This window comes from Macaca nemestrina, chromosome 15, assembly GCF_043159975.1.
Source record: "Macaca nemestrina isolate mMacNem1 chromosome 15, mMacNem.hap1, whole genome shotgun sequence".
NCBI classification, from domain to species: domain Eukaryota; kingdom Metazoa; phylum Chordata; class Mammalia; order Primates; family Cercopithecidae; genus Macaca; species Macaca nemestrina.
Genome location: NC_092139.1, coordinates 2,085,087 through 2,100,494, shown reverse-complemented (window position 1 = coordinate 2,100,494; position 15,408 = coordinate 2,085,087). Strand labels below are relative to the sequence as shown.

Genomic DNA, 15,408 nt, shown 5'->3' with positions numbered 1-15,408 from the left:
GCGACTGGGACTGCCTCGTGGCAGAGGTGACACAGCTTCTACTGTCAGTGCCTTCTGGGCACGCTCGCCGTGGGAACCCAGTGCCACGCTGTGAGGAAGCCCAGACCATGGGAGCCCTGGCTCTGTGCACCAGCTCTCAGGCCGAGTTCGCCGTGATGGGGGTGCCGTCTTGGGTGCTCCAGTCCCCAGCTGGGCTCTCTGTGCCCACTCCCCCTGTAGGGGAGGGAATCAGCCCTTCCCACTAGCCACACCTGCAGATTTGGAAAGGAAAGGAGTAATGATGCTGTGTTAAGCCTGAGGGCCTCTGCTGTCAGTAAAGGCTTGAAGGAAAGTGAGGCAAGGGTTGACGGAAGCTGGAGGAAGGGAGAGCCTCAGAGGACAGGAACAGTAGGTTATGCAGCGCTGAGGCCTGCGGGGACACAGAGGCAGAGAATGTGCAGATGCCCCGGCGAGTAGCGACTCCAGGCGGGAACACCAGCAGGCTTTGTGTGAGGAGGACAAGAGAGGGTTTCGTTTCTTAACCTTAGTTTTCAAGCAAAATTTAGATAAAATTAAAGAAGCCAGGACTTAACAGAATTTAAAAGAAAGCTGTTGACAGTGCCAAGTGCTGATGAAGGCTCGGGTAGCTGGAATGCTCACCCGTCACTGGTGGATGTGGAGAACAATATGGCTGCTCAGGAACCCAGCTCTACGGTTTACTATAAAGTTAGACCCGCACCTTCTTATAACACAGAAATTCCACTCCTAGAGAAAGGCAAAATTATGTTCACACAACATCTTGTACACAAATATTTTTTATAGCGCAATTCTTTTTTTTTTTTTTTGAGACTGGGTCTTGCTCTGTCGCCCAGGCTGGAGTGCAGTGGTGCAATCTCAGCTCGCTGCAGCCTCTTACTCCCGGGTTCAAGCAAATTTTCACAATCATCAACAAAATTGGAAACCACCCAAATGTCCTCTGGGGCTTGAAAGGATCGTCACACAGCCACGCACTGGACTCAGCCGTGAAGGGAGGCACTGTTAATATGCGACAGGGAGGGACCTGGGAGGCACCATGCTGAGCAAAAGAACCAGACCCAAGAGGCTAGTAGTGTATGGTTTCATTTACACGACAGCTTCCAAAAGGCAAAGCTGCAGGGATGGAGAGGAGACCAGCTGCTGCCAGGGGCTGGGGTGGAAAGGAAAGTGTGGCTTTTGAAAGTAGCCTGGGGCTGGGCAGGGAGGCTCACACCCATAATGCCAGCACTTTGGGAGGCCGAGGCAGGCAGATCACTTGAGATCAGGAGTTCGAGACCAGCCTGGCCAACATGATGAAATCCCATCTCTACTAAAAATGCAAAAATTAGCAGGGCTTGGTGGCGCCTGCCTATAATCCCAGCTACTCCAGAGGCTGAGGCAGGAGAATCACTTGAACCTGGGAAGCAGAGGCTGCAGCGAGCCGAGATCACACCACTGCACTCCAGCCTGGGCAACAGAGCAAGACTCCATCTCAGGCAAACAAGAAAGGAGCATGGCGGAGGTGCTCTGGGTCATGAAGTGATCTGTGTCCTGACGGTGGGCATGGTTCCACAAATCCATACATGTGTCAAATTCCTTTTTTTTTCCTTTTTTTTTTTTTTGATACAGGTTCTCACTCAGCCACTCAGGTTGGAGTGCAGTGGTACAATCATGGCTCACTGAAGCCTTGATCTCCTGGTCTCAAGTGATCTTCCCACCTCAGCCTCCCAGGTAGCTGGGACTACAGGCATGCACCACCACACCCAGGTAATTTTTATATTTGTTGTAGATATGGTGTCTTGCTATGTTGCCCGGGCTGGTTTTGAACTCCTGAGTTCAAGCGTCCTCCTGCCTCGGCCTCCCAAAGTGCTGGGATTACAGGTGTGAGCCACCAGGCCTGGTTTATAGAATCACTTCTTACAATCCAGTTTTACTGCACAGTGGCTTAAAAAATAAAATCAAAAACACTGTTTTTCATTCCAAGATTCTCCAGGTGGCAAAGGATCCTTAAATTAATGAAAGGATGTCAGGCTCAGACGACAGCAGCAGCAGAGGGTCTAAGGAGGGAGTGAAGGGTGTGGCCCTAAACTCCTCTGTTAAAACAGCAGAAAAATTTCAGGCAATTATTCATAGACTCTCTCAAATAAAGGAAAGGTCTGCCGTGGATCTTGAGGGTATACCTTAAAGACGCTCTACACGAAACACAGAGTTTCTAAGAATCTTCAGGGAAGTGTTCCAGGGCAACCCCCAGGAAGCCCCCAGGAGAGGAGGACTCATCTTGACAAGATTTGTAGATCGAGATTTGGGCTGATGGGGTGAACCCGAGGAACATCCATAGGAACCACCATGTTTTCATAATGACTGAGTTGAACGTTCATAGAAACTGCTGCTGTATTTGCAATTTCATTTCCCAGCACCCTCTGCTGGCGTAGAGAGATTGCAGTTGAGTCCCGCGTGCTGACTCTGTGTCATGAAACCTGCTAGGCCCACTTTTGGGCAGATGCCGTGGGATTTCTACATAAACAGCCATGTCATCTGTGAAGAGGGAGAGTTTTTATTTCTTCCTCTCCAATCTATATTCCTTTCATTTCTTTTTCTTGCCTTATTGCACTGGCTGGAACCTCCAGTACAATGTCAAATAGGAGTGGTGAGAGAAGGCATCCTTTACGTGTTCCTCGCCTTAGGAGAAAACAGTCCACCACTCAGTGTGAAGTGTGATGTTAGCTGCACGTATTTTTATTTTTTTTTATTTTTTATTTTTTTTTTTTTGAGACGGAGTCTCGCTCTGTCGCCCAGGCTGGAGTGCAGTGGCCGGATCTCAGCTCACTGCAAGCTCCGCCTCCCGGGTTTACGCCATTCTCCTGCCTCAGCCTCCCGAGTAGCTGGGACTACAGGCGCCCGCCACCTCACCCAGCTAATTTTTTTTTTTTTTTTGTATTTTTAGTAGAGACAGGGTTTCACCATGTTAGCCAGGATGGTCTCGATCTCCTGACCTTGTGATCCGCCCGTCTCGGCCTCCCAAAGTGCTGGGATTACAGGCTTGAGCCACCGCGCCCGGCCTATTTTTTTTAATAGAAGCCCTTTATCAGTTAAAGAGGTTCCCCTTCTATTTCTAGTTTGCTGACAGTTTTTTTTTTTTAAACTGTAAATGGGTGTTGAGCTTCGATGGCTGTTTCTGAGTCTGTTGACACAACCCTGCAGTAGATCTTCTTCAGTGCTGATGTGGCAGATTGCGCTGGTCACTTTCGGAATGTTAGGACTGCCCCCACTCTGGGGTAAACCACATTTAATCATGGGCTATGCTTTTAAATATTGCTGGATTCAATTTCTGGTGTTGTGTTAAGGATTTTTGTGTCTATATTCATGAAAGATATTGGTGTCTAGTTTTATTTTCTTGTACTGTCTTTATCTGGTTCTGGTATATGGGTAATGCTGGCTTCATAAAATCACTTGGGAAATGTTTCATCCTCTTTGTGTTTTTCCAGACAGGGTCTCACTCTGTCACCTGGGCTGGAGTACAGTGGCATGAACACGCCTCACTGTAGGCTCACCCTCCCCGGGCTCAAGGCTCAGCTGATCCTCCCACTTCAGCATCCTGAGTAGCTGGGACTATAGGCACAAACCACCACACCCAGATGATTTGTGTAAATTTTGTTGCCCAGGCTGGTCTGTAACTCCTGGGCTCATCTGATCCACCTTCCTTGGCCTCCCAAAGTGCAGGGATTATAGGCATGAGCCACCCTTCCTGGCTTTCTTTTCTTTAAGTTGAAGTAATGTTAGACTTCTATGCAGCTGTAAGAAATAAACAATACAAAGAGATCCCTTGTACACTTTGCCCAGTCTCCCCCATGGTAAGATTCTACAAAACTGTACTTTGATATCACAAACAGCCAGCCTATCAACCTTATTCCAATTCTGTGGTTCTGCTTCTACTCACTCGTATACGTGTATATTAAGCCGTGTGTGCCACTTGTGTGTGTGTTTATTAAGCCATGTGTACACAACCGTGTGTGTGTGTATTAAGCCATTTGTACACACTCGTGTGTGTGTATTAAGCTGTGTGTACACACGCATGTGTATGTATTAAGCCATGTGTACACACTTGCGTGCGTGTGTATTAATCTGTATGCTGTTTTTATCTCCTGTGCAGTTTCCTGTATTGGCTGTGCTCGAATATCCACGTGCAGGCTTTGTGTGAACATGAGCTTATCTCTCTGGGTAAAATCACCAGGCTGTGTGGTAGTTGCAGCCCCTCATCCATTTGTATATTTGTTAGAAGAGATTGAATAAATTGATGTTACTTAGAATTCACTAATGAAGACATCTAGACCTGGAGATTTCTTTTTCAGAAGATTTCATTGAAAAAAAAATCCATTTTTTAAATAAATACAGGACTATTCACTTTATCTGTTTCTTCTTGGGTGAGTTTTGGCAGTTTGCAAAAACTTTTCAGCTACAAGGATGAACTAATTTTATGGAAAAGGAAGGTTGACCCAGAGGATGGAACTGAGGGCTCAGATGGCAGGGCGGCCCTGGAGAGCCATCCCCTGAGCTAGGACTGAGCCCTCAGCCCGGCCCAGTAATTTCACTCACCCAAATTTCAGGACCACATGCCCAGGAGACTGCTGTGTGCCTCTCCCCTCCCTGCTCTCTGAAAGGAGAGCCGACAGTGTGGTCTGTGTCTGTCCCACTACTGGTGTTAGCTTGTCAGGGGCAGATAACTCTTCAGTTCACAGCTCTTCAGATGGAGAGGGGGGTGCACCTGGGAGCCGCACGCCTGCAGCACCGTGTCCATACCTGGACTTGGATTGCGGGACAAGACCCCGGGCTTGAGTCCGAGTTTGATGTAACCGTGGAAAGAGACCGTAGGGCAGCCAGGGCAGAAGGTGAGTTTATTTCGCATGAGGGAGAATTATGAGTTTCCAGGGCCACAGAGCAGATGATGGCAGATGGCACTTTCCCCGAATGCCCATGCTGTATTTCCCATTCCGAGTGCCCTCCCAGCACCTTGCCCCTCCCTCATCAAGACGGGGAGGTCCGTGTCCCCTCCCCTCAGATCAGCAGGCGTGACACTGTCTTTCCCGACTTGCTTGTCTGAAGTGACACAGCTTCCCCCTGGCTCTCAACAGCAAGTTAGAAATGAACCCTCTGCCCTCAGCAGAGGCCCTGGCGACACTGCAGAGCAGAACAAGCCCTCCTCGCCAAGCTCTGGCCAAACTGCAGATCCAGGAGCACGGTCAGTGCTGACCATCGCTCCAGGTGTGGGCTGGTTTCTTACACAGCAATAGATTCCAGAATGCCACTGTCTCGGCTGCATCCCCCAGAAGCAGGCTCTGCAACAAGGATTTGGCTGCAAATGGATTATCTGGGGGCTGATCCTGGTGAGCACAGGTGGGGGTGGGGAAGGCAGGCAGGGAAGGGAAAGAGCCAATGAGGTGCTCCATCCAGGCAGTGACCACCAAGGGCACGTGGGCTGTGTCCTGAGGGGGACCCCTGGGGCCAGGGTACAGCAGCATTGTCCCCTGTGAGGACCCCTCCAAAGGGGAGACCACTGCTGGGACAGGCGAGCGTGGTGACCACAGAGGGGACAGATGAGCATGGAGACCACGGAGGGGACAGATGAGCGTGGTGACCACGGAGGGGACAGGCGAGCGTGGAGACCACGGAGGTGGAGACCATGGAGGGGACAGGCGAGCGTGGAGACCACGGAGGTGGAGATCACAGAGGGGACAGGTGAGTGTGGAGACCATGGAGGGGACAGGTGAGTGTGGTGACCATGGAGGGGACAGAGGAGCGTGGTGACCACGAGGGGACAGATGAGTATGGAAACCACGGAAGGGTGCAGCTGAGGACCCCCTTGGTGGACCACGGCATGCAGGAGGGACTAAGAGTGGCTGCGGGAGGAGGAGCCGGTGGATTTCGGAGGGGAATGAGGATCCATATTCCCACCACCCTGACTCTGGACAGAAAACCCACAGCCAGAGAGACCCTTCAAACTCAGGCAGGTCCCATCTGTCCCCTGGTTTTGGTGGCCACTGGCCGCCCTGCCTGGCGTGATCCACCTGCCTCCTCCTGCCTGTTCCCTCCAGCCTCGTGGCTCCCCCAACAGGCCTGGCTACCCCTGCCCTGGGCCTTGGCATGCAGCCCCCTCTTCCCCAACATCCCCAGGGCTCCTTCCTCTGCCTCCTCCTGGTCTGTGACAAGGAGGCCCTGATCATCCTATAGAACTGCATCTTGCAGCCCACTCCCCCTCTCTGGTGCTCTTGACCCCCCGCTAGCACCCTTCTTTTCTGTTTTCCGAAATCTCCGTTTCCTTCTAGCTGGCGATGTAATTCAGTGTCTGTAGCGTTGCTAGGACACAGTTCCCCACAGGCTGATATCTTTGTTTTATTCAACTGGCATACAGTTGGTGCTCAATAAGTGTTTGTTGTGGGCGGGACCCAGGAGGCAGGGCTAACACCATCCAATGACCAGCTGACAGAGAGGGGTTGGCCGCCCTGCCCACTGTCCCTCCCTCTCTGCACCCTCAGGGAGCACGGAGAAGGAGTAATCTGTGAATCATGCTTCCATTGGAGGCCAGCCGCACTTGCCCTTCTCACACTGCCACAAAGACATACCTGAGACTGGGTAGTTTATAAAGAAAAGAGGTTTAATCGGCTCACAGTTCTGCGGGCTGTACAGGGTCCTGCTTCTGGGGAGGTCTCAGGAAACTTACAATCTTGGCGGAAGGGGAAGGGGATGCAGGCCCATCTTTACATGGCAGCAGGAGAGAGAGAGAGAGCAAAGAGGGAGGCACTACACACTTTCCAACTACCAGATCTCGTGAGAACTCTCACAAGACAGCACTCGGGGATGGTGCTAAACCATTAGAAACCCCCATGACCCAGTCACCTCCCACCAGGCCCCACCGCCAGCACTGGGGATCACAATTCAACATGCGATTTGGGTGGGGAAACAGAGCCAAGTCATGTCGCCAGCCAAAGAGGCAGACGTCTCTCCAGCAATCAAAACTTACAAGGGAATCTGTGTGGACTGGCAAGATACGTGGCGAGTGGAAACAGCTGGCCATGGTGGGCCTCACGTCCGGCCCTCCCCCAATGGCACTCTCCACAGTGACGACCCTGGCTGGCCACAGGTGTTGCTTGTGTGCTGGGAGGGCTGTGTTCCTCGAGGGCTCCCTAGGGATGCCACCATGTTGGCCACGTAGGTGGGAGCCCAGAGCAGAAGGGTCACGCATGGACATGGATGGAATGTAGGTGGGCCTGTGGCCCCGGATCCAAAGACTTTACAGGACTGAGATGGGGGTCCCTGGGTTCCGTGAGCATGGTGACCTCTGCCGGGACAGATGAGCACGGTGACCACTGAGGGGACAGATGAGTGTGGTGACCTCTGCTGGGACAGGCCCACCCTTCCCACAATTTCTCACTTCCAATTTGGTGAGAGTCTCTCCACTCAGGGGGATGGTGGGACATTACATGAGTCTTCAGAAATCTGGGGCACCTGCCAAAGTCCAGGCATCATCCCATCAGATAGCAGCATGTGTGTGCATGTGACCTCACAGACACACATGCATACCCCCAAGCACACACATACGTGCACACATGCACACACACACATGCACGCACATGCACGCACATGCATGCACACACAGGCACACACGTGCACACTCACAAGCGCACACACGCACACACAGGTGCATACACACACACAGGCGTGCACACACACACGCACACACAGTTGTCATGCTGTGTCCCGGTGAATGGTGGCTCCTAGCCCATCCTGAAGTTGGGGTCAAATCCTGGCTCTGCCACTTACAAGTCATCTGAACTTGTGTGGATCATGTCACCCCCCAACTTAGTGTCCCCATCTGTAAATGGGGCCCATACAGGGACCCCCATCATAGGGCATGGCGAGGGTTAACCGCTGCACCTGTGCAGAGCTCTGGGGACACAGCTGGCCACAGCATGAGGATGGCCAGCATCTTCACCAGTCCAGGGCCACACGGTGGCCTCTTTCTGTGCTGAGCTGCAGGCTTGAGGCTGTGGACCCTGAAGCTGTGCAGGCTGTGAGGGCGCCCCGGTGCTTCCTCTCAGTGTCAGCTCCTTGGGGAACACGAAGGATGAACCATAGGGAGCGATTACTCAGAACCATAATTTGTGCTTAGATTGATTTTAATCAGCAGCACATTAGAAAGGCCCTCATGTGATCACCGTTTAATGACTGTGATATGCGTAATCCATTTTATTCTCAGCTGGCTCCTGTGGTAATTACATTTCTCTTGTGTTTAATTCATAACTTGATCATTTATTCCAAGTCGTGTTGGGCTTGGACCTCGGGCTCCGAGGAACGGCCGCTGACGGAGCTCAGACCCAGCACTTCTCCTGGAGAGCCAGCCGCTCGCTGCTGGCCATGCCTGGAGGTGGCGAGGACAGGCTTTTCCATCGATCTTGGTGGGGGCACCTGCTCCAGGGGCATCTCCATGGGCGCTTGGTGGGACAAAGCTGCAGGAATAGTTGATGTTGAGGTTGATGGTGATAGTGAGGACTGAGAGAATACAGTCACGTACCATGGGATAATGTTCAGGCTAGCGATGAACCTGTAATGCCACAGGGTCCCGTACGATATGAGACCTAGTTTTGCTGTACCTTTTCTAGGTTCAGGTGTGTTTAGAGACACAAATGCTTACCGTTGCGTTACAGTTGCCTCTCATATTCAGCACAGCAACACACTGTGCGGGTTTGCAGCCTTGGAGCAACGGGCAGCACCACGTGGCCTCGGGGTGTCATGGGTGGCACTGTCTGGGTTTGTGTGAGTGCACTCTGCAGTGTTCACAGCCAAACACCGACTTTCTCAAAACTCTCTCCATCAGTAAGTGATGCACTGCTGTACCAGATGCAAGATCACGTGACCACGCACTTCCCACACGCTCACGCAAAGACCTCAGGTGACCACGCGCTTCCCGCACACGCTCACGCAAAGACCTCAGGTGACCACGCACTTCCTGCACACGATCACGCAAAGATCTCACGTGACCACACGCTTCCCACAGACGCTCACGCAAAGACCTCCTGTGACCATGTGCTTCCCACACATGCTCACGCAAAGACCTCAGGTGACCACGCACTTCCCACACACGCTCACGCAAAGACCTCATGTGACCACACGCTTCCCGCACATGCTCATGCAAAGATCTCACGTGACCACGTGCTTCCCACATACACTCATCCCCCCACAGCAGTGGGAGGTCCAGGGACATGCAGCAGCCCCAGGGGTCCCGGGTGTTCTACTTAACCTTTCTGTGCCTCAATTTCTCCCTCTGAAATGGGGCTGATACCAGTCTTAGTTTCACTGGGGTGATGAGCTGGGGGCCTAGATTACAGGAAGTGCAGTACAGGTGTTTGTTAAATCACTAAAACCATCAGCACCTTTGCCTGACAGGCGAGGAAACGGAGGCACAAGGAGCTGATTAGCCCGTGAAGATGTTCTGATGGCCTCAGAACTCGTCAGCCGATCCCCACCAGATCCCCACCAGATCCCCACCAGATCCCCACCAGGCTACGCTGCCTCTTCTGGGAGCCTCTGGTCTCCCCAGAACGTCTATCCACTGGGGTTAGATTTGTCCGGTGCTCCCACCACAATCACAGGGGAGCCTGCTTGTCAGCACAGGGCTGGCCACCCTGGCACCAGAGTTTAGTCCCTAGGGAGGGTCTTTCCCTGGCATCCTGGGGACTGGGCTGTCGTTTCAGTTTAGGCCACCGTCACCTGCTCATTCATCCCCCCACGCCCTCCCTCAAATTTCCTGAGTGTGCAAGGAAACCCCCGCCCCACTGCCCTGGACGAGCTCATTCCCACCAGGGTGATCAGCGTCCCCATAACTCATCAGGGCGGCCCCCGCCCCAGCAATCCCCACATCTGGAAGTCGCTCATTAGGACCTCATTAGCCTGTGCTCCGCTTCTCAGCATGGCTGTGGTGAGTTCAGTCTGCAGCAACAACCCGACCGACCGCACCAGCAGGGCAACGAGAGCCGCAAGAACGACAGCACTGTTTACCCTCTACTTTCCCCAGAAAGGCCTGGCCAAAGCATGCACAGGCAGCTTTAAGAGACCAGGAAGGGGGCGGATTAGCAGGGGTCAAGGATCTGGGGTGAGGCCACAGTGCATGGAGTGCATGGAGGTTGGGGCACGTGTGACCAACCAGGGTCATAAAATACACATGGTCAGAGCAGGGGACTCAGAGGCCAAGGAGGGGCACGGTGGGGAGGCATGGGCAGGCCTTGGGTGCAGTGAAGTGGGCAGGCAGGGGAGGGTGGCAGCAGGGTGTGGAGGCAGGGAGGAGGGAGGCGGTGGGGAGGCACGAGCAGGCCTTGGGTGCAGTGAAGCGGGTGGGCAGGGGAGGGTGGCAGCAGGGTGTGCAGGCTGGGAGGAGGGAGGCGGTGCGGATGGAGGGCTGCTTCCTGGCTGCCCTGGCTGCCCCCCCACTCCTTCCCCAGCTGGCCAGTGCCCAAGGCTGGGCTCATGGGGCAACTATCTGCTCCCTTCCATTCTGTCTGCCGTGGCCTGACCAAATGGGCTGTTTTCTTGCTTTGTTTGTTTTTTTCTTAAGGAAGAAGAGAATGAATTTAGAAGGCTGTAAACCCCATCTGAGCTTTACACGTAGTTTCCTCTAATTGGATTTTCACCAAGGCCGTGATGGATGTGGAGTCTCGGCTTTCTGACAATGTCTTCCAGAGCAGGCTTTCTCTAGAGGGTGAACCGGCTTTGTTCTCCTGGGAGAGAACGCATTTGCTTCCGATGCCCAGGGCACGAAAGAGCTGGACGAAACAGCGGAAGTAGAGGAGGTAGATTCTCTACCTGGGAAACCCAGCAGGGCACGCTCACGTTGGAATTCAGATCTTGTAATAAGTGTGCGGATGCGCCTGTTCTAAGGAAATAAAGGGTTCTGCCCTCCTAAAAATTCTGCCCTTGCAAGGGGTGTGGGGACTGCAGAGCTGCTTCCCGGCTTCTTCCTCCAGGAAGCCTTCTGTCCTCTTCTGAACTGTAGACACAGGGCTGGTAAATGGGTAGCCGGGCGCCCCCACCGCCTCCGTGTGGTTCCATGGCTGAGCAGGTCCTCCCTGGCCACTCCCATCTCTGATGACAGAAGGTACCATGGTGAGAGCCACTGAATTAGGAAGATGGTGAGGGGCAGGTGCCCTCCGGGGGCTGGGGGCTGGGGGCTTCTGGACTCCGAGAGCCCCTGCCTCCATTCCAGGTTATCGCGGCCACTGCCCGTCTGGGCAGGGCAATCTCTGTACCTGGGGAATGCAGCCGCCCATGGAGACGACTCAGAATAATGGGCAGTGTCTGTGTAGCTCCCGCCCCGGTGCGGAGCTCCTGCTACCGGATGGCAGGTGGTGTCTAAACAGCTGTTCACGGGGACATTATCTCCAAGCACCGGTGGAAACGAGCTTTCCTCCCCCCAGCTGAGAAGTGACAGGCACTTCCCTGTTTACCGAGGACAACAGTCGACTGCAGAGAGGCGTGGAGCTCGCAGCTCTTCTGATGTCACAGTTGTGACTTGAGCGTCATGTCCTAAAGCTTCAGGATGAAGGCAGCTCCGCTCCACCGAGGGCCGGGGCCTGAGTGAGAAGATCCCGGTGCCAGGAAGGGGGAAGAGGGGCGGGGCCGGCAGCTGCCTAAAGAGCAGACCCTGCTGCTGTTTCTGAGTCCCCGAGGGCCCTCTGACCCCAGACACCTTCCCTGCCAGCTGAATACCATTCCAGAGTCAGATCTTGGTTTTGTTTTCTTTGTTTTAAAAATATTTTATTATAAGGTGAAAAGAAAAGGAGAGTACACTAAGCCTTAGCCGTCGTTGGCCCTTTAGTCTGAATTAGTGTATCAGCTATTTTACCAAGGGCAAGTTTGGACAGTGCAGAAAGAGGAAGAGAGTATCAGAGCGCCCAGCGCCACAGAGAAGGGGGCTGGACAGGATGCCCATTGCAGGCAGATGGGAAGGGAGCCCCCAAACAGGAGCAATGGGAAGGCACCCACAAACAGGGGCTGGGGCCTCTGAAGGCAAGTGGCAGCAGCTTCCTAATCCAGGCCTCACATTGTTTCAAAGGTCCATGAAGTTGACCAAAGGCCACACAGCCACGGGAGACACAGTGGCCACCCTGGGGCATCTACACTGAAGGCCAAGGGCGTGTGGAGGAAGAGCCAACTGAGCTGAGGCCTAGGGAGGAGGCAGCAGGCAAAGGAGGCAGAAGAAACTGCACGGTGGCGTCCAGGGCAGGGCAGGTGCGTCATCTGGGCCAGGTGCAGAGACATGCCCTTCCACCAACCATCTGAGGAGCACTTAGCACCCACACTATGAGCCCGGGAGGGGCCAAGCCAGGAGGCAGCGCGTGGGGCGCAGAGCCTCTGAGCCAGAGAGGGGGAGGTCCCTCAGGAGGCCCCTGCCATCCCCCGCTCTGGGCGGGCCTCTCCAGCCAGACTCTGCACCCCAAGGGCAGGGCTGGGCCTAAGCCACACTCGGGGTGCACGGGCTGTGGGGGGCTGCTCCTGGACACGGAAGGATGACGCCGGCTTCCCTGTGCCTCTGCTGGGGCCGCGGGACCCATGTTGTCCGCCTGGCCGCTCTGCTGCCAGCATAGCACAGCCTCCAGGGCAGCCACGGCCCAACCTGCCTTCCTAGCCTCAGGGGTATCCCAGAGCATGTGGGAGTGCAGGAAAAGGTACTCCCAGGGGATCCCCACTCACCTCCCGGCCATGCCCTACCAGGCACTAGTGCAGCGCTGCAGCCACCCCCAGGCTTTACCTACTCCCACCCACTCGGTCCCAGCACCACCAGCTTCACTACCTTCCAGGCACTCAGCAGCACAAGAGACCTACACACACAGACACACACATGTGCACACATACACAGAAGGGGCTGAGTCACACGCGACCCCATTTGCAAGCCCCAGAAGCTGGACGTCCACTGAGCAGCAGACATAGCCCATCCCAGAGGGCAAAGAGGATCCCTGGGGTCCCTACGAGGACACCTCACCCAGGTTCTGCCTGCGGCTCCCCACTAGGCCCCTTTGGGAGGGTGGCTGCCCCCTACACCACTCAGTGCTAGGGCTTACCCATGCGCCCCCAGCCTGTACGCCCCCAGCCCATGTACCCTCAGCCCTGTGCAACCCCCACCTGTTCACCAATGACCCCGCTCATCCCTGACCCTGCTCACCCCTGACCCCGCTCGCCCCTGACCCCACTCGCCCCGACCCCGCTCGCCCCGACCCCACTCACCCCTAGCCCCACCAAGTTCTTAAGCAAAAGCTCAGTCTGTGAGCACACAGCAAATACAACTCTGCCTATATTTTCTGGGGGTTTTGGGTTCTTGTCGGACACTGGAGGCTCTCTTGGGTGAGTAAGAGCAGCAGCTCAGGCTTTTGAAGGCAAAATGGAATGGACGCAGGGCCCAGGAGACACCCACTGGGTGAGAGCAGGGCTCCAGAGCCAGCAGATGGCCGGGGTGGGGGATGCACGACCCTGCCACCCACTCCAGCAAACCCAGTCCCCTGACTTGGGTTGTGTCCAGCAACGGCTTTTGGGGCTGGAAGGCAGAGCTGCCAGGAGGAAGGACTCCCTCTGCAATGTCAGAAGCACCAAACACAGGGAGACGTAACTTCCAGGGCCTGGGGGAAGCTGGGGTGGCCAGGCTGGTGGGAAGGAGATATTAACATTTTCCAAGGAGCCCTTTAATTCTTCCAAATAAACCAAATGAGTACACACTTCAGCATGGAAGCACATCTTTCTAGAAGCTGGAAAATCAGACTCATCACGAAAGCTCGAGCAAAGTTAATTTCCTCTGACATTTCCTCTTGTGGTTAGTCTTGGAGCCAGCAGGTGGCCGGAGGCGCCCCACTCTTTCCCATAATGAACGGTCTCTAAGGAATCAAGCCAGGCCCTCATCTCCAAACCCTCAGCCCATTTTCCCCCATCCTGCACGTGGCTGACTGTGCCCTGTGCCTCGCAGGCCTGTCCCTGGGCAGAGTGGCTCCCTGTCTCCCTCAGTCCTTCCTCCATCACACTGGCGCTCGTGCAGAAGCCAGGGCTCGCAGACGTCACCCTAGACACTGAGGATACCCCCTGCCTGAACGGACAGACAGATGCTCAGCCTCCTCAGGCACTGGCCCATGGCCTCCCAGGCTGGATGAGCAGCAGGTCCCTATGGGGGATGTGGCAGAGTGGACCCCAGCCCCAGCAGGGCCCAGCCAGGCGGGTGCCCAGCACAGCACTCACCTGAGCAGCCATCTCCACTCCGCATTGGGCCCCTCCTGGGGACCGCCCCTTTCCAAAGACTCCCTGGTCATCTCAGACCCCCCAAACACTCTGGAAGGTGACCCCCATGCCTTGAGAACTCACGGAGGCTGAGGCAGAGCCCTGGGGATCCTGCCGAGCTGCCTAATTCCTTGTGTTCCTGGCAGGGGGATCCACCCCTTCCTCACCCCACTCCACTTATGGGAAGGGGCACCCAGGAGTGTTTGGGGCCAAGGAAGGGGGTGGGCCTGAGGGAACCCCGACCTGCAGGAATAATCAGGGAAGGAGTGGAGCAGATGCGGGAAACCCGCGTCCCCAACCTCACCACAGGGGCTGAGCCCACACCTGCAGCCAGCGCCTGCATTCCTGTTCACATGAGCTTCCCTGGCCTCTGCCCCTGCTTTGCACCTGCGAGGCAGGCGAACCCTGCTTTGCACCTTGCCTGGTGGGTGGGCCTGTCTGCTGTGGCTTCCCCAGCTTCACGGTGCCTCAGGTGCCCGCAGAGGTCCTGGCCCGCCCCTCACGTCGGCCGCCTCCTGCTCTAGCGGGGATTCCTGTGTGTCCTCCCAGTAAACCTCCTGCACCTGACCCCGGTCTCCCCTCTGTCTCAGGGGGCCCACAGGGAGACAGACAACCTTTGGGTGCCCGTCATCTCATCAAGTCCTTTGATACCCCAGGGGAGTGAGGTTGACAGTTTTCCAGAGGAGGATGGGGTCAACAGAGGGTGTCACCTGCATGAGGTCACCACAGGCTCCGACCCCGTAGCCAAGGAAGGCTCTGCGGGAACCCCAAGAATCCCAACCACAGAACAAGAGGGAGCTGCCTGCTCTCACTCCACGCCTGCCCACCACTGAGCCGCAGGCCAGAGCCCTGGTTCCTTTGTTACTCAGTTATCTCAGAGTTACCATTCATTTCGCCGGGAGAGAAACTGCAAAAGGAAATTAACATTTCCATACTCTGCAGTGAGACAGTTTCATGGAAGCATTCTGAGATTTATTCTTTAATAACAGAAAGGAAACACCCTACCGGTTTCCAGTTCGGGGCCTGACAGTTCATCCTCTTCCAGGCGGAGAACCACAATTCAATAAACACGCTTTCATTTGTTTTGTTTTATTGACTTTGTTGTGTTAA

General features: G+C 54.9%; 1 protein-coding gene across 2 annotated transcripts in view; it reads left to right on the top strand.

Annotated features, from left to right (window-relative positions):
* Positions 1-4,400, top strand: part of LOC105470522 (solute carrier organic anion transporter family member 4A1) — a 37,414-nt gene extending 33,014 nt beyond the window's left edge. Inside the window, exons 13-14 of one of the 2 annotated variants that reach the window (XR_011613163.1) lie at positions 1,624-1,761; positions 4,145-4,400. Coding sequence is in view for 1 of the 2 variants with exons in the window: in XM_011722606.3 (XP_011720908.2) it covers positions 3,480-3,539 (60 nt within the window). In the remaining variant the exon portion in view is untranslated. Of the gene's footprint in view, positions 1-1,623; positions 1,762-3,479 lie in introns of both variants that reach the window. The other variant, XM_011722606.3, reaches the window with a different exon arrangement.
* The last annotated feature ends 11,008 nt before the right edge of the window (positions 4,401-15,408 follow it).